Source organism: Amblyomma maculatum, chromosome 9 (assembly GCF_055883805.1).
Source record: "Amblyomma maculatum isolate TAMU_Amacu chromosome 9, ASM5588380v1, whole genome shotgun sequence".
In the NCBI taxonomy this organism is placed as follows: Eukaryota; Metazoa; Arthropoda; class Arachnida; order Ixodida; family Ixodidae; genus Amblyomma; species Amblyomma maculatum.
The window spans coordinates 60538478-60556341 of NC_139352.1; the positions used below are offsets into that span (position 1 = coordinate 60538478).

General features: G+C 42.1%; 1 protein-coding gene across 1 annotated transcript in view; it reads left to right on the top strand.

Moving 5' to 3' along the window:
- The window catches only part of LOC146179164 (uncharacterized), a 68368-nt gene that overhangs the window by 43563 nt on the left and 6941 nt on the right, over positions 1-17864 (top strand). The window contains exons 8-10 of the mRNA XM_084580132.1: positions 5267-5744; positions 9262-9401; positions 15877-16185. Of these exons, the coding sequence (XP_084436258.1) occupies positions 5267-5744; positions 9262-9401; positions 15877-16185 (927 nt within the window). The remainder of the gene's footprint in view (positions 1-5266; positions 5745-9261; positions 9402-15876; positions 16186-17864) is intronic.

Sequence of the window (17864 nt, forward strand, 5' to 3'; positions counted from 1 at the left end):
GTGATATTTTGCTGAGATGTAGTCACGTGGGGTACTACGGTGAAAGTAATGGGGTTTTTCCGCAGGGTAGCGCCTCAGTAGTTTTTATGCGATTTTTTAATGGCAAATTAAAATTGTAAAGCTTTTTTTCTTTGATATTGTAGTGCTCGACCTGTACTATATGAGGCAAGGTCGTTTCATTTCCGCCATAATTTCATGACATATTTTGGCCAGTGTTCTGTCCCTTTAAGAGTGTGCTGAAAGCAGTGAGCTTAATCTTTGTGGCCATGTTGTAAACCATGGTGCGGTCTTCTTGCTTTTTACTCGGTATGTTTTGTATTTCTTGCCTTGTGGGTTTTGTAAATATTTCTCAGAATGGACTTAGGTTTGCGCAACCATGCTTAAGCTTTTTGTTATTGCACCCATGCATTCTTGTGCCGTTACATCTGCCCACTGGATAACAATCTTGGTTTAAGCTGAACTCTAACCGAGATTACGCAAACAAAACAATGTCTACCCATGTTAAAGCGGTACTTTGTGCACATGACCATGCATAGCATACTCTCATACAGGGCCCACTGGATGACAACCTTGGTTTAAGCTGAACTTTAACCGAGATTACGCAAACAAAACAATGTCTACCCATGTTGTTAAAGCGGTACTTTGTGCACATGACCATGCATAGCATACTCTCATACAGGGCTGTGCATGTGGAAGGGTGGGTCATCCAGGTCTGCTTGATGAAATAGGAATATCAAGAAGTAGTTAAATAAGAACAGGAAGGCAACCCTGGTAGAATATGGGAACCTGAATGGGCGAATGTGCTCCTGCGAATATGTCCACCTAGTTTTTCACAGGTTTCATCCTGGGTGGCTGCTTCTGCCTTTTTCCCACTACTGCAACATCCTTCTCACACAGCTTTTTTTTTTTTTTTGCCTCATGCTCTTACTTCGGTTGCAAGTGAGTGTGTGGACATATTGATACGTTAACAGACCAAGAATGGCAGGAGCTTTCACCTGTGGATGGGTCTATTCTTAACAAATCAGCATTGAATCATTACTTTGGCTTTGATATGGGTTCTGGTTATTTAAAAAATGCAGCTTAAGAATTGCTTCCCTCTTTCATTGCATATAGTGCCTGGTTACAGCTGTAATCGTCTTGTTCTGGCTCCTCCCAAACACTTTTGCCTGGACATTATGCTTGTGCTATTGCCTTTGCCTGATGTTCAGTTCACTTATCATCAGTAGCGAGCACAACTAAAAGAAATTAAGCTAATGTTTTGTGCTTACTGCATGCTTATTATTTGGTAGTGGCAAGTAATTAATTTTTTCTGCTTTGCATATCTCTATTCATGTATCCATCTAGTGTGTGGCATTCAGCTAAATAATTGTTTAGCCAAGATGAGCCATATTGAAGTGAGGGGGTTTTTAGAATCTTGCAAGCTAAGCACAAGTATCTGAACCCTTGAACAAGTACTGCTCTTATCCATTTTTAAGGCAAAAGCCTTTCTAGGCTCATGGAACGAGGTCTGTCAACGCCTTTTATTAGGAAGCATTGGATCTGTGCGCGAGACTCCGCGAGATGTGTTCTCCTTGTCTAGCATCCTGCCATCTGCAATCCCACACTTGAATGCACGCCAAGGAACGACGCGTGACAGGAGCGATGGAGGTGTACCATCCAAACTCAACTTGTTGGAGAAAGTGTGACAGATACTGCGCCTTTCCTTTCCTGTTATATGTAGCACTGCAACGAACGTCGATAAGAGGCAAATGATAGGAGAGGAAGGGTAGGCAGGAGTGCAACAGCTGCGCCAATTGCGCCATTTTGATACGGCTGTATATTTCTGTGCCAAGCTCCTCTATAAGCATGGAATTTGTTAAATTTGTGCCATGCTGTGCCAAAATGCCCTGACTAGCCGCAAAAGTTTACCATACTGGGGGCAACTTTCTGTGGCCGTGATATGGCCAGTCACGACATTTCAGACACTGCAGTGGCCTTTTTGTTTTATTTTGAGATGGTGTCATGCCATTCTAACGCCTATTCATATTTTTCTCTGTTTCATTTACGTGCTTCTGCCACTTTCGAGTACACTGAACCATTGCAGTTTGAGGATGCCTCACCGCACCGGTAGCATTCTGAGCGGTGAAGCATCCCCATAAGGCAAAGGGGCCATTTGTAATGAGGCACTACTGCTACTGTGTCGCACTGCGAAAAGGGCCGTGATGGTTCTTGTGATTTTGACGCAGTACTTCAACACTTGGTTTTTTTATGCACTGCATGCTTTTAATGGACGTATCTGTAGTTTTTTATGCAGCGTTTGGAAGTTTTCGCTATCGACTCATTTCCCCATCGTCAGATAGCATAGGAGGTGCATCAGTTATGGCTTTTGTGTTTGTGTTAATATAATTTGAGGTGGTACATATGAAATTTATTTCGGGTGTCAGCAGGTCGGGAAACGCACAGCAGCCTTAGATTTCAAATTCAATAACGCCACAGTGGAGCCCAAGACTGCCAAAATTAACATTTACGGATGCTGGAACATCGAAATACTGTAAAGCCTGCTCTGTACACCAAATATACATCCTAATATCCCGAGTTATCGCCCACTTCCCCTTAATCAAAACATCTAGTCAAAACCACCAAGTCATCGTCAGCCTCTAGAAAGCCAAAGACGCGCTCGCTAATCAGTTTTCTTCACTTACGACTTGCTTTCTTATCTGCTTTTGGCATTTGCCCTTTCGCCTTTTGGTCGCTATTTTTACTTTTTTTTTTTTTTGTATTGTGCTCGCTTTTAAGCTCAGGCTGATCACAGCCATGGCTTTGAATTGGGCTCTTCTGGAGCTGACTTTGCTGGACACAAGCTGTGGATTTTGTCTTGCAAGCAAGATAATATTCCGTGATTAAGATAGTCAAACCACGTTAGATGAAAAAAAAAACAAAAACAAAATGCATATTTTCTAGCTTTTCCATTTTTATTCAGTCCCCGAAGTTTGAAAAATTAACCTCCTCGGTTTTATGGCTCACTTTTTTTTTTTTTTTAGTGTGGTAGCATGCCTTGAAGTACAAGATGCTTATTTACAAAAGTAGGCACGGACCATTGATTCCTAAAGGAAATATACTAAGCAGGTGGCCTTCGCTAGATTACCTTTAGATCACATTCATACGATCTGATATTCACATCTCATCTTTTGTGCCGAATGTATGGTTTTCTCCCTGTTTAACAGCTCCAAAATTTGAATTCATGCTGCAAAGTGCAGTTGCTTTTTTTTTTTTTTTCCATTGAGCTGTTTCAAAAATTGCTTTAGATCGTATTTCAGCTGTTGCATCCCTGGGTAGGCTTTTGCCATTCTTCCCTTAAGAGACCCTCTAATTTTCTTTGCTGGTTATCATCTGGCTTCTACAGCCATCAGCAAGCACTGGTTATCCTCACCCTTTTCTATTGATTTTCTAATTCTAGTTATCATTGAGAACATTCAGCTTGGCCTATCCCAGTAAAAAAAAAATCAATGGGTCCAATGAGAATTTTCCCACTGAAATGAATTGGCCAAAAACCAATTGTGTTTTCGCCACCTATTGGGCCTGACCATTTGATATGAATTAGTGCTTCTAATTGGAAGTAATTAGTCACGCATGAAAACCAAATGGTTCACCAATTGAACTCAAATGGCATACCCATTGAGCCTAAATGGTTTGAACTCACATAGCTGAAAGAAGTATAGATATGCAATTTCTTTGTTTTCTGTCGAGGAGTTACAGGGAAGTCGACTTTTATACAAGTGGAAAGAAATTGCAAGTTTTTACAGAAGTCATGAGAGACAAGTATGCATCACATACACGAAACTAACACAGATTCAATGTATATATCCACAGGATACTTTGCAGAGACTTATATACTCCATTCTTTGGACAGTGCTGTTGGGACCAGTGACACTTCTCCGTTATTCAGAGTTAACTTATTTAATTATGCCTATACTTGCAGTAGACACTATAAAATAAGATTAAGCAGCATATACTTTTTATAATAACTTCAATTTTTCACTGTTGTCTCCTTATAGAAGTATGTATATTGTGCATATCTCAGTCAAGGTTATCACTGACTTGACTTTCCCAATTGGGAATGTTCCCTTTAGTCTAATTAGAACCAATGGGAAGACCAGTTTGAAGTCCAATTGTTTTCCTGACTCCCAGTTGGGAATGAAGAAACCAACTGGGCATCCCAATTGGGATTGAAGAAACCAGTTGGGTTGGACAGGACCCATTGGACAAACCATTTGGGATTGGCAGAACCAATTCAATCTTACTAGTCGTCCCAATTGGACACATTGATTTTTTTTTTACTGGGATTGTTTTTGTTTTTTTCTTCGTGTAGGCTCTGCCTAGCAAAAAGTGTGTAGAAGGAAATCCTGACTAATATCAAATTTCTTTGTTTTCAGGTTGGAAGCCCATTTTTGGTGAAGTTTGAGGCTTTCCTGCAGCCGTCTCGGAAATATTTTGTGCCACAGCAGGGTTGTCTGCATTCTCTCCTTACTGCAGAGCATCATGCATGCTCACGAGGGTCTCACTGTTTTGTCACATGCCTTTATATGTTACTGTATTCCATATTGACAAGGATTTACCTCAGATTTGCACCGTTCACTGAAGGATTTATTTTATTGCCATTTCATGCTTGATAATCTTTGTGATATCCGAACTGCAGAGGTGCAGTAGTGACTATGCTGGGAGATAGTTGCATTTTCTAGAAAATGCTCTTTAATAACCATTCCTATTAATAGATGCTACAGGTGATGTTGGAAAATACAATTCATTATTTGGTGTTGTGTACACAAATCTTAGACAACGGAACAGAGATTGGGTTAATGTATTTAAAAACATCTGCAGCAGATGTCTGTCTTGAGTAATTGTCACCACATAGACATATTCTCCCATGCTTAATATATTTTGGGGTTGTGTTTATGAGCAAAGAAATGAGCCACATATAGTGTTTGTTCGTATATGCAGTCATTGCCCATTCCTATAATCAGATGCAGCTCATGAAGTCGCATCTGCCGAAGTCTCTTGAAGGAGCCAACCAAGCCAGTGGTGTCAGTGATTAATTTGTTAATTATTAATTAACTAACCCTAAGTTTCACTAGGTTGATTCTTTGTCACACTAGTGTGACAGGGGCCTAATCGAAGCACAAAATCTTGGAACTAAAAGGGTTCTCATTGTGGGTGTGCGGCCAGTCGCCCGTGCCATTAAGCGTACCGCTCCCATTTCAAGCAATGTATGCTTTTTTCTATTGTGCAGGCCCAGTTACAGATTGGAACCTTAATGATGCATCGTCTCAGCAATCAGAAACTAAAAAGGAGCGGCATGTGTGCCTTGAATGTGGCTTTGCCACAGACAGATATGGCAGATTCAGGAGCCACAAGAAGTTACACACCAAGGAGCGCCGCTTCAAGTGCCCACATTGCCCCAAGATCTACCCCCAGAAGAGAAGCCTAGAGCAGCATGTTCGCGTCCACACAGGCGAGCGGCCATATCAGTGCTCGCTCTGCCCTAAAAGCTTCACTGCGATGTGCAGCCTGAGAAGACACATTGCCAGCCATACAGGAAGGCCATACCCGTGCCCTCATTGCGAGAGTGACTTCTTATCAAATGGTGAACTGCAAAGGCATCTTCGCACTCACACGAACGACCGGCCATTGAAGTGCCCATTTTGCGGCAAGGTCTTTGCAGGAAAGAATGTTCTAGAAGCACACCTTAGCATCCACATAAGCCAGAGGCTACAATAATGCGACCTGTGTCCCATGGCCTTTGCAGACGGTGTAAACATAAGTTGAATGCAAAGCCTTTAGCATGAAGAATATTTCATGTGTCACTTTTGTTTTGAAGACATTTGCAGGTGAAGAAGTGAAACACTGAACAACTTATTCACCAAAATGCATTCATGGTTTTTTAAGGTTGTAATATTTTCTTCCAGTATTCGCAAATGGCTGAACAAGTTTGCATCCATGTGATCAATATGTGTCTTATACAGAAGAGAGGTCGCTTCAGGCCTCTACAGTAAATCTTGTTTGTTTGAATCCCATTAAATTGAAAATTCAGATAATCTGCACTGCAGACACTGTCCTGACCAACATTCATGATAGTCTCCGCTGTCTGCAGCTTATTGGTTTAGACGCAGCTGGATTCATACTGGGTGATTCCTTGTGCATCAGAAAAATGCTCTTCATGCACTGTTCGCAGATTGGGCGCTGGAGCATTCTCATATGCGACATCACCCTGTGCGAGCAGTGTACCGGAAGCAAAGCATTCAATGGATCTTTGAAAAACTCGCTGCTGTGTATTTCTTCCTTTCAAAAGCAACCAAGCACCACCCAAGTTTTTACGAAACATATGAAGTGTGAAAACTTCAGTTGGCCGGTTTTTCAGGGCTTTTCAGTAATTCATACCTTTGCATAATTCAAACATCTTTCTTAATCTTGGGAAGTTTGAATGAGCAAGGTTTTACTGTATTCATATTTTGTGAAACTAGTCTTCAAAGTGGCATTTTGTAATTTTTGAACACATTTCAATGCACTTTCCATGTACACTTTCTCAAATGTTTAAGCTCCCAAAGAGCTCTGCTTCTAATCTGTGCAGTAGGGCTTTTATGGCGTTAGCAAAAGTCCTACCCATTGTTGGAGACGCTCCAAACCCTTAACTACATGAGATTTACAATGCTGGGAATGCATTACGTGCCACACGGCGAGGCTCAGATGCAAACTTCTTGGGCCCCTAACTTTTGACGCAGAGTGTTCTTGGCAGTGAGGCTACCGACAGTATGTTGGTCAGCTTTGTTGCCACCGTAAAACCACCGTCATAAACTCGGTGTGAACTGAACTGCACCTTTTCTGAAGGCAGAATGTATAAACTGGACATAGCGTTCTCATTTGGAGATGAAAATTCCCTCTTCTTATCGACACCTGCTGCAGATCATCCACTTCTGGACTCGTATTCGTTCATTATACAGGCGACTTTACTGTACACATACCCTATTAGAGCCATTTGCTTTCTTCGCAGCCAGATGTGTTGCAAGCAGCAGGCTGTTTTGTTCCTCTTGGACTCCTTGATGGAGCACCTCATTGACTTATCAGTTGTGCTGATTGTTTTTTGCTCATTGTTTTGATCGACCAATTTGGCTTTGGATCTAAATCATCATTAAAGGTGACACGGAAAGAGCTTTACAAGGATAATATGTTGAATGTCTGGAAATCATGCGGATTTGCTTTGCAGTGTTGTGAATAGTGTTGATTTCATTCTTGTGAACAGTGTTGTGAATTTCTGAATGTATACTAGTGTTGTATGTACCTGTGTCTTGTGTAATGAAGTGTTATTTTTGCTTGGAATACTGTTATGGTTCATGTTCACTTTCTATAATTTCCCGCATGTTATAAAATTTAATGTCCAACCTATAATGATGCATTGGCCTTATTTTTAGGCACATTGCCCCCAAGGACGCGGGATCGAATCCCGGCCTCGGCGGCAGCTTTTCGGTGGAGGCGAAAAGCAAGGCGTCCGTGTGCTGTGCGATGTCAGTGCACGTTAAAGAACCCCAGGTGGTCGAAATTTCCGGAGTCCTCCACTACGGCGTCTCTCATAGCCTGAGTTGCTTTGGGACGTTAAACTCCACAAACCAACCAACCAACCTTATAGCTTTTTTTTTTTTTTTTTTTTTTTTTTTTTTTTTTTTCATTTTCCGTTTTGTGCCAGCATATCCGGGCCTTCTAGGCATTATTGTCGGGTATCCTGCTCTGTGCTTATTTTTTCCGAGTTCAAATAAACCTGTTTCACTGGTGCATTTTCACGTTACAGTCATTAAGTTATTGCATACCTTGCTATTTAATCCCGCACGTAGTTCGAGCGGAGGCGACCTCTTAACTCAGGTTGGAGTACTCTGTGCGAGCTGAGTTGTATATAGTTAAAAGCAACGTTGATAGATGTTGGATGTACTGTGAGCGGATGAATAAACGGAGCGAGCATCCGTGCTCACGCTTCCACGGCGCAATGAATTTTTTCCCGTTCAATTATGTTTGATAGGTAGAAGAACACGCACGCACAGACATTTTCTAGAAATTTGCTACCCATCGGTCCCGATAATCGTATCAGAAACTATGGCTAGTACTCGAGTATGCATCGACTGGCAAGTCTCGCGATTAGCAGCGTATTGCAGCAGGCTAGCAGACGGTGACCTGCGACACGACGCGCCGCGAGCTTAGAGCTTAGTAGCAGACTACGCGTAGAAAATTAGAAAGCGGCCGTCGGTTATTAAGTACAAATCACGCACAAAAAAAGTATTGGAGATTTAAAAATACGGCACTTATAATTAGTCGCATCTAGTACCAGCTTTTATTATATCTTTCTTCTGTCTGTGACCGCGGAGTTTAGGCAAGGTTCGGGTGTTTTGAGAAAGCTCCAACACGCTGTGCATCAACTTCCTCTGTAGCAAAATGGCGTTTGCTTGAAAAGTGCCGTTTGTGAATCCAACTATGCTTTGTGTATGTTTGTGCCAACGTTAAGAGCATGGAGGATTTTCTTCCTCAATGGTTACGAGTTTGTGTTTCAAAATGTTGTTAAGACATTAGCTGCCATTAAGGAAGACGAAATCTAACTGTTCCTAAGCAAGGGACACGTGAACACCCGCAGGGACAGCAGCAAGTGAGGCCAGCTCATCGGGAACTGTTTGCTGTTTGCCATGACACGCCCCCGGGGGGAACAGGCCTGCATGAACAGTTGGTGGAGGCGATGAAGGTTGTTTTCCGCCTCAGCACGTGCCCTAGCTGGGAAGCAACGTTGCAGAGAAAGTCTGACGGCATAAGGAAGTGGCGAATGTAATAGGAGCGGAAAGCGGCTGCAGTTGTAGACGACGCCGCCGAGTCTGTGGTCCATACCAAGCCTGTAAAAAAAAAAAAAATAAAAAAATAAAAATAAAAAAAGCAGCATAGTTAGTTGAGTTGTATATCCACTCCCTGAACCTACGTTTCATGATTCATTGAGGCAGGCCAGAGCGCCCTAAAAACGAGGCGAAGATGTTCAGGTAGACACGCATTGGTCAAGTAAAGGTGGGACCAGCCTACATGTGTGCCACTTCCGGTGGAATAGGTATGCTGTGATAACGGAACTAAGGACATTATCCTGTCACATCACGATGGTCGATCATGGTCAGCTAGTTGTAGACACTCGGCTGGGGTGTGAAACATGCGATGCCGACCAACAGACCTCGAGCTGGAGATCGTTCGGATGACCACTAGCTAGAGGTGATTGCATCCCCATGGTCTTAAGCAAACCTGCTTCAGCGATGAGTTGAGGAGACAAGAATCCTCGTGGAACCGCAGACGGGACCATGCGCCTCTCCTATTTTTACAGGCCATTTTAGGCACATTTTCTTGCCACCTTGTTGGTACGTATGCAGTCGGCCGTCGTGGGGCATTCTCATAGGCCTTTCTTTGCCTGGCGAAGGTTGAGGTGGCTCTGCTCGGAGCACTCTGCTTGGATATTACAGCAGTGTGGCGGTATTTGGGACATTAAACAACGGCACCAATGATATACAATGAGGAGCGAATTAGGGGTTCTCATTCACCCTTGTTTTACATGGTAGCTGTGACTCGGAAGCTGGACGGATCGGAATGTTGCCTCACCCTGCAGTACCATCAGGAGGGACAGCTTGCGCGATGAAGCCTTGCTAGTGCCATACTTTATGCTGGTGACGTTGTGCTCCTTGGGGAATAAACCAGGGGAACTCGGAAGCCTCATGGATATATGTAGCACGGCCCTGAGCTCACTTCGACTGCATTTTAACGAGCATAACTCAAGGTGGTGTACTGAAGGGCAATCACGTGTTCCATGCGCACTTCAGGGGCTGCACATATGACTTGTGGAAAAAGTACCTTGGTGTGTACCTCAGCAATGGGTAAAACTACTTGTCTGAGCATGAAAAGCTCCCCAAAGTGAAGGCAGCCCAGTATGAGGGTGTGTTGTGCCACCATGTGCTGTGATCTTTCAACTGATATGATGGACAGTGTGGTAGTTTGTGGTGGTTCTGGGCCTCACTTATTGTGACACTTTCTTGTGCATCTCATCCGCAACAAGGTCATTTCTGAAGTGGTGCCAAAAAACGCGAGTCCACTGGTGCTGCATTGTGTCCAAGCAGGTGCGGGAGGCTGCAGCTAAGTCTCTTTGAGTGGCCTCCCTTGAGCCTGACGACAGCCGTACCAGCAATGAATGGATCCACATTTTGTGCGGTACCACACCTTTGACAAAAGCATGCAAAGGCCCTTCGTGGCCGATACAGCCTGCCAATGGTTTGCAACAGAGTGGAGCCTGTTATACACTAATGAGCTGTCGAGCCCAAGTGTTTGGAGACAAGTGCGACAAGATAGTGCAGAGTGGATGGAAGTGGCAAAGGAGTCCACACTGGCCCCATTAATCGAGAGGAAGCATTCCATTGCAACGGTGAACTGTTATGACCAATTGAAACTAACTGCTGGTGAAGGCATGCTATGATGTGTTCCGGATTGAAATATGCAAGCATGCTTTATCAAACTTGCTGATAGTGCAGTGTGACAGATGGAACACTTCAGTGTGTAGTGAGTGATAGCGTGTACTGCATTTCATCTTCAAGCCATCACTGACTCTCTGCTGAATGCACTTGACTTCAGACAGATTTCTGAATGATGGGTGGTGCTTGAAGCAATGAAGAGCTGTCTAGAGCAGTGGTAGTGTCTTGGAGAAGTGCAGAGGTTTGGGTTCTTTTGTTCTCAAGTCTAGTAGTGATCTAGGTTGCGTGAACATTACTGCCTGGAACATTGCGGGCAGCTTTTTCTTTTGGCTTGACCACACAGTTAACCATGTTGTCTACATTTTAAAAGGCTGCAGCCGCTATTACCATCATGGTGACAATTATGTGTTCATTCAAGCTTAACGAGTCATGCTGTTGAATTAAGTGGAACATATATGTCTTGCATCTTTAAAATGGGTCATGAGACAAAGGAAAACCATTGTGGGTTTAAGCACTGTGGTCAGCTAAGTGTGTGTCAAAGGAACAGGATTAGCCCTTCATTGTAGAATGTGCATCAAACATTGGCATTTCTTTTTTCTTTAATTGTAAGGCTGCCTAAATGGTTCTCTTAGGATAAGAAATGAAAGTAAACTAGAAACATAGCTGTTTCTTGCGCACAGTTGAGTGGGATCACACACATGTTGATGGCCAGATGAGCGTGCATGCGTTTCAAATTTACATTTGTCAACAAGAAAACAGTAGAGGGCATTCATTTATATTTCTCCGTCCATGGTGTCTGTGAAGGGTGTTAGTGTACCCGAGCCCATGGTTTCAGAGAGGATGAAAGTAATATGAGACCATCCGCAGCAGATGTACGAAACAGCGACATGAACACGGAGGCCTAAATGGTGTGCCTGTCAAAGATACAAATTGAATAGATCAGAAAGGGCGATTTCGTATATAAGTAGCCAAGCTTGAACAATTGGTATGACAAATATAGGGGGAAAGAAAAGGAAAAACAAGCATCTGCCACCGCCATGTTTCAAAATGAACCCAACCCACCTGCAGTTGTGTGGCCAATAATCAAAGTATGGTTGACGTGCAAAGCATTGCATTAGTACTAGTTGGCAAAAACTTCCTCGAGGACAGTATAGGATTCAGTGCACTCTCTTCCGTGCCTTGAGGTTAATTGCAAAATTAATTCTCATATTCCTGGACATGGGCACAGTGTTTAGTTCGAGTTCACATATTTTGGCTCTATGATGGTTTCAGCCCCAGGCATTGAAGGAGTGCAAGCATCAATTTTTTGAAAGGTTACTTCTGAACAAAGCACCAGAACTATGTACGTGCTACCACATCTACTGTGAGGCTAGGCGGCTGTGGCAGTATGTGTGGTACTATTCAAGGTGCCCCAATGTATCAAGGGTTATGGAAGGCAGTATAAAAATGAGTTCTTGTGGGGCGTAGAATCACTGAGCATGCACCAGCTGTTAATACTTGCAAGACGGGCATGTGGATTTTAGCTTTGGCCATTCAGCTCTTGAAATTAGGCAAACAAGGATGTGATGCTGTTCTAAGGAAATATAACTCTCTGTGCTTAGTATCAATATTCCATCTGTCTCCAGACACATTTTCTTGGCTGTCCAGACACTACTGCTAAGGTTGATGCAGCTTCCTTGAAAAACCTTAAAAACTCTTTGAATATAGAAAATATGTTTTGAAGAGCCTGGAGGCGGCCTAGAGTTTACGTCGTTCTTTGAAAATGCTTCATTTTTTTGTTGTGTTAATAGGAGGTAGATGCAAGAAAATGCTTGCACCACATAAATTATTTTTTTTTTCTGTGAAACTGCTCATTATACATGTGTTTTGCTTCAGTAGTTTTGGTGCAGGGCGTCAAATTTGTGCCGTAACAATGGAGTTCGCCGCTCAATGACTCGACACTGGGAATGAACGCATCTTATGCATGTCTATTCATACCTGGATGTGCACCTTAACTATAAGTTCATTGTACTGAGAATATTCGAAAGTTGTTGAACCATTGCTCGTCTTTGGCAACTGGTCGGACAGAGGAGATTCAATGTAAATGTAAATAGCAAATTGCTGTTCAGAACTTGGAAATTGATTGCATATTGTGTTTGATGTTGACTGCAGCATATTGCTAAATGTGCAGAGCAGAAAAAGTGTGATCTTGGTGAAAAAATGGCAGGTTTAACTAGAAAAAGTTGAAATTAGTTGCTCCTAGGTCGAACTTTTCAGCTTACTCTTGTGATGTGAAACCAAAAACTACTACTAACACTATGCAGGAAATGAAGACACAGAAATAAAAAAAAAAGAAAAAGGCTTTACTAGCATCAGTGTTGAGGTCGGGAAAAATGAAGGAACTGAGCTTTCATGAAAACTTGAATTATAAAGTGAGTTAGTTTGTGTGTTTTCATTGGTAGGTCTCCGTCATGAAACAAAAGTTGCATTCTGATCTGTAACAAATGACGGATTAGTAAGCCTAAGAGTATGTTGGTGTTTGAAAATATATTAGTGATGTCTTAAACATACTTCAGAACCATTTAATTAGGGAGCTTAAAACCAGGATGAATCCTGCCTTTTTTTTCTGCATCATGAATTTGGCTTCCAGGGAAGTTACGAGTGCCCATAATGTTCACAGTGAATGCGCAGAGCTATACAGCACAACTGCTTGTAATATTTAGTCATTTTTTTAAATTTATGGCATTGTCTTTGAAAACCAATGGAAAAAAAAGTTTGCTGAGAGACGTTGCTTCAAAGCAGTCCCAAAGTAGCATAAACTGTTTACAGCTTGGAAGTCATGGCCTGTAAGATAGTACTGCAGAGCTCACCTTGATAATCTAGGTTAAGCCTCTAACCCACTATGTTAGAGCTGTGCCTTATATAAATGACTTCACAGGAAGGGGAGTAGTTTGTCTAAATGAGCTCAAAAATTGAAGCTTGTTTATGAATTACTGTCCAATATACACTTTAATATTTTAATATTCTATTCACTCACAGGGTTGTATTCGTTTTTTGTTTTCTGACATCATGTTCTAAACTTTGATACAGGTGAATGTGTGGACGTGCACTTGCATAAAAAATCGAGTGGGGTTGACAGTTACACGCAGAGGACTTCGTCAAAATGTTCAGCATGAAATTGGCATTTCAGTTTCAGTGTAATTTTTGATATCCTGACGAAAGCAGTGCGACGGCTGTTTCTGTCTAGTGGCACATCTAAATGCCAAGCTTCAGCAGTAATTCTGTTGTGGCTCACATGAAACCGTTGCGGTGTCTTCTGATGTCACGCTTGTGTTTATATTACCTGCGTCCAGTGTTTAGTTTAACTTCTTTTCAAGAGAGTCTTCAATTGACTAAAGTGAAAAATTTTTTGCAACTACTTTATGCTTGGCATTTGGGAATGGAAAATAAGGTTTCATTTATTTTTTTGTTTTGATAATGTGTGCCATTTCTTCAGTTGAAGAGACTGTCTACCTTTCACTTTGATGTATCGATTAGGTGAGGGTGTTTGAGCTAAGTAATTACTTGACAGAGATGGGCAGTTTCAATGCGAGTTTAGTCTCAAGAGGCTTGCCAGCAGAGTGTAGATATCCAAACCTTGGAACAAGCACTGAAGTCTGCTCTTTTTTTCGTGTTCAATTCCATGGCTGGTGTCAAAAGTTAAGCTAATACTGTAATTATTCCCTTATCTTTGCTTTTGCAATTACACTGAGCATCGTCACCTTGTCTCTTTTTTAAAGTTATTGCTCAGGAATTGCCTTAATAAAAAGAAACTTATAGCTTGAGAAGTGAAAATTTTTCCGAAGGTTTACTTTTAATTTTCTTTATCTTTCAGGTTAGAAGCCCACCTTCTGACATTATTAAGGAATTCTCAAGTCTCCTCTGAACCAACCTGTGAATTTCTCATTGCTAATACATGTTATTTGTTTTTTCTTGTTTCGGCAGCGACCCATGTTTGCAGCTTTTTTGGAATTTGCTGTCTTGCACTGTTTACATATAAGGACTGTTTCAGAATTTTGATGCTTGTTTCGACATGCATTGCAAATGCCTTACCAGGTTGCCTATTTTTACGCAGGTCTACCTATCATGCTTCACATCAACCAGAGCAATAACTTTGTGCCATTTGACGCTTTTTCCTCCTTTGCAACTTCCACACTGCATGTAGATGTACTGCTAAGGTGTGGCTGCACTTTCTGGGATGAAATTTGTTGCATTTTTTTAAAATCCTCTCGAAAACACTCACCACTCAGAGTAACAGGTGTGATAGGTGATATCGATTAGTACTGTTTTTAATTTATGATGCAAATGCAATCGACAGTGGCTAATTTGGAGGCGTCGTGCCATATGTTTATTCTGTTTTGAGTGATCATAATTGATGTATTTGCTCATGCTTGTGCACACGCACAAACAAAGTAGTAACAAGGATTGCTTAAAATCTGTAACCGGCATCCATTCCTAATGATTCTTAAAATGCGAAAAAAAGTTCTTATCCTTTCTTCATTTCTTTGTGATTCTGGGCATTACCTGTATTGTTTTTTTGTGCACTGTTGTGCTCTGCTTTTGAGTTTGGCTTAGAAGTAAACTACTATACATATATGGTATTGCATGTAAAGAATGTAATTAGCATTTCTGAAACCTCGCTGTGATCGTAAGTTTTCTTGTAGTGTCGAAGCCTTCCTTCATTAAGTGAAAAAAAATTGTTTTATGTACAGTTTTCCACCACGGTGGCTCGATCATCAAGGTGCCCAACAGCTGAGCCTGAAGACTTGAGTTTGATCCTGGCCACAGTGGCCGTGTTTTAATGGGTGTGAAACATAAGGTCCCTCTTTACTGTGCAATGTTGGAGCACATTAACCACAGACGGTTGAAATTACTGGAGCCCTCCACTAGGCATGTTTGAAGCTTATAGAATTGATGCTAATTTTTGACAGGTATTTGGCCCAGTAAGTGGTTCCCAGTTATTTATGAGGTAAACCTGGCAGCTAGATGAAAATGTAATAGACAGTGTTGGGCGCATTGTTGTTTGCACTTTTTTTTGTGAACATAAGTGATTATAAATGTCGTGCTATGGCTCAGAGTATCGCTATGTTTCAGTCAGCTACAGTTTCAGAAGCACTTTCTTTAATGATGAGCTGTGTGTGGCTTGTGCTGATAGATGCATGCCACCTTAGTTGAAATTTGTTGTTTTAGTGCAAAGAAGTTTTTAAGCCTGGTTCGCTCAACTGGCAGCGTAACAACCCTTAAGTGAAAGTGCACTCACCATGTATTAACATTTCATGAAAGTTGTGCCAACCATCACACATGCCTTCGAACATGTCCCTTCTGGTTTAATATGCACAGGCTTTCTTGCATTATGCAGGCTCGGCCAGTACTTGCAGCAACAGTGACTCACTGTCTCAAGAACGATCACACTTGGGAAGACGGCGGTTCCTGTGTAGCGAGTGTGGCTATACCACTGATATTCACACCAACTTCAAGAACCACCTGCGGACACACACTGGAGAGCGCCCCTTCCAGTGCGGCCACTGTGACAAGCGCTTCACCCACAGAGGCAGCCTAGGGGAGCATATTCGCATCCACACCGGTGAGCGGCCGTACCAGTGCACACATTGTGGCAAAAGCTTCACAGCGATCAGCAACCTGACAACGCATCTTCGCATTCACACAGGCGAGAAGCCATACCAATGCAACATATGCCCCTCTGCGTTTGCAAGCAGCGCAAACCTGAGCCGTCACGTGCGAAGTCACAACCGGAAGCAGCCGCTCATATGATGCTTTTGCTCCAGCACCTTTACGAGCTGGACATATCTCCAGCACCATGTAAACAGTGCCAATGTGAATGCATCTACTCTTTCTCTTAAGCCACAGTGTACCAGTGTTAAGTGGTGGCAGACACTTTCACAGCTGTGTGATGTATATCAATCAGTTTGCCCTGAAATAACTGGTTCAAACCTACATGCAAATTTCTCTATGTTATGGTCAAAATGGCATCAGGTAACATTTTAGCTCTTCCAAGTACTATTTTTGTATGTTTATTGTAAACATATTGTTCGTATGCTGCCCAATTTTACTTTCACATAATTACCTTTGTCATTTCATCTACTCTATAAAATATGCTCCGGCTTTCTTAAAAGTAAAATGCAACACCAACCGGAGATGGCATTTGTGTTTGAAAGGAAAATTTCATTTCATTGTTATCCCATGGTCATGACAGAGCAGAACTAATGCCCAACTGTTGAAAAATGATGTTTACTCTTGCATTGGTTCTTAGTGTGAATGTAATGTATTTTGCAGATGACTTAAATCTACAGTCTTGGTCAGAAAACTTCTGGTTGCTGCAAAGGAGGCAGAGGTGACTGCGCTCCACTATCATGATGCTGCCATCGCTGGCACTTGCTGCCGCTCACTTGGGACGAAACAAAAAAGGGCAAATGAGGCATGCCCCTCACTCGCTTGTGTCCTTTGATAACAGGGGCTTGTGAAAACCGTGTTTATTCTGCCTGCTGCATGCTTGTCATACAACCACCACTAGGTGGCACTTTTCACAAGTAAATGTGGTGATCTACAGGGTGGTGATGCAAATTATAAAGGCCAGACTTCAGGCATGGGTAGAGAACAAGGGGATGTTGGAGGAGCTGCAAAATGGGTTACGGAAACATAGGATGTTAGAGGACAATGTGTTCTCATTGGCACAGTGTATTGAAATAGTGGGAAAGGAACACATATGCCTGTGGCTAGCTTTTTTGAATATCACAGGAGTCTATGACAGTGTACTTCAAGAAGACTTGTGGGTCATCTTGGATGCATTAGGTGTGGAAGGTGGAGTAATGTAACTTAAAATATATTTATAGCTAATAAACATAAAGAGGGTGCTTAGGCAGGGTTTCCCTTCGTCACCTCTGTTATTCATGCTGTACCTGCAAGGATTGATACTAAGCTAGAGAAGAGCGGACTAGGCTTCAACCTTTTCTTCTTCAAGCAAGGAAATTGCACCTGAGTCATTTTGCTGGGGTCGATATATGCAGATGATATAGTACTAATGGCTGACAACAGGATAGTTTTACAGTGGATATCTGCCATACAGTGGGAGACAGATTAGGTCTGAAGTTGATAAAAAGGATCAGCAGTTATGACTTTTAATGATAAAGAGGACAGTGAGCATAGGATACAGGAAGCCACCCTGGAGTGGATGAGTACAAGTACCTTGGTATGTGGATAAATGGGGCTGAAATCTAATGGAGCATGAAAAATATGTAATGACTAAAGGCAGCAGATATGCAGTGGCCATAAAAAATAGAACACTGTGGAATTACAATTGGTATGAAGTGGTACGAAGGATTTGAAAAG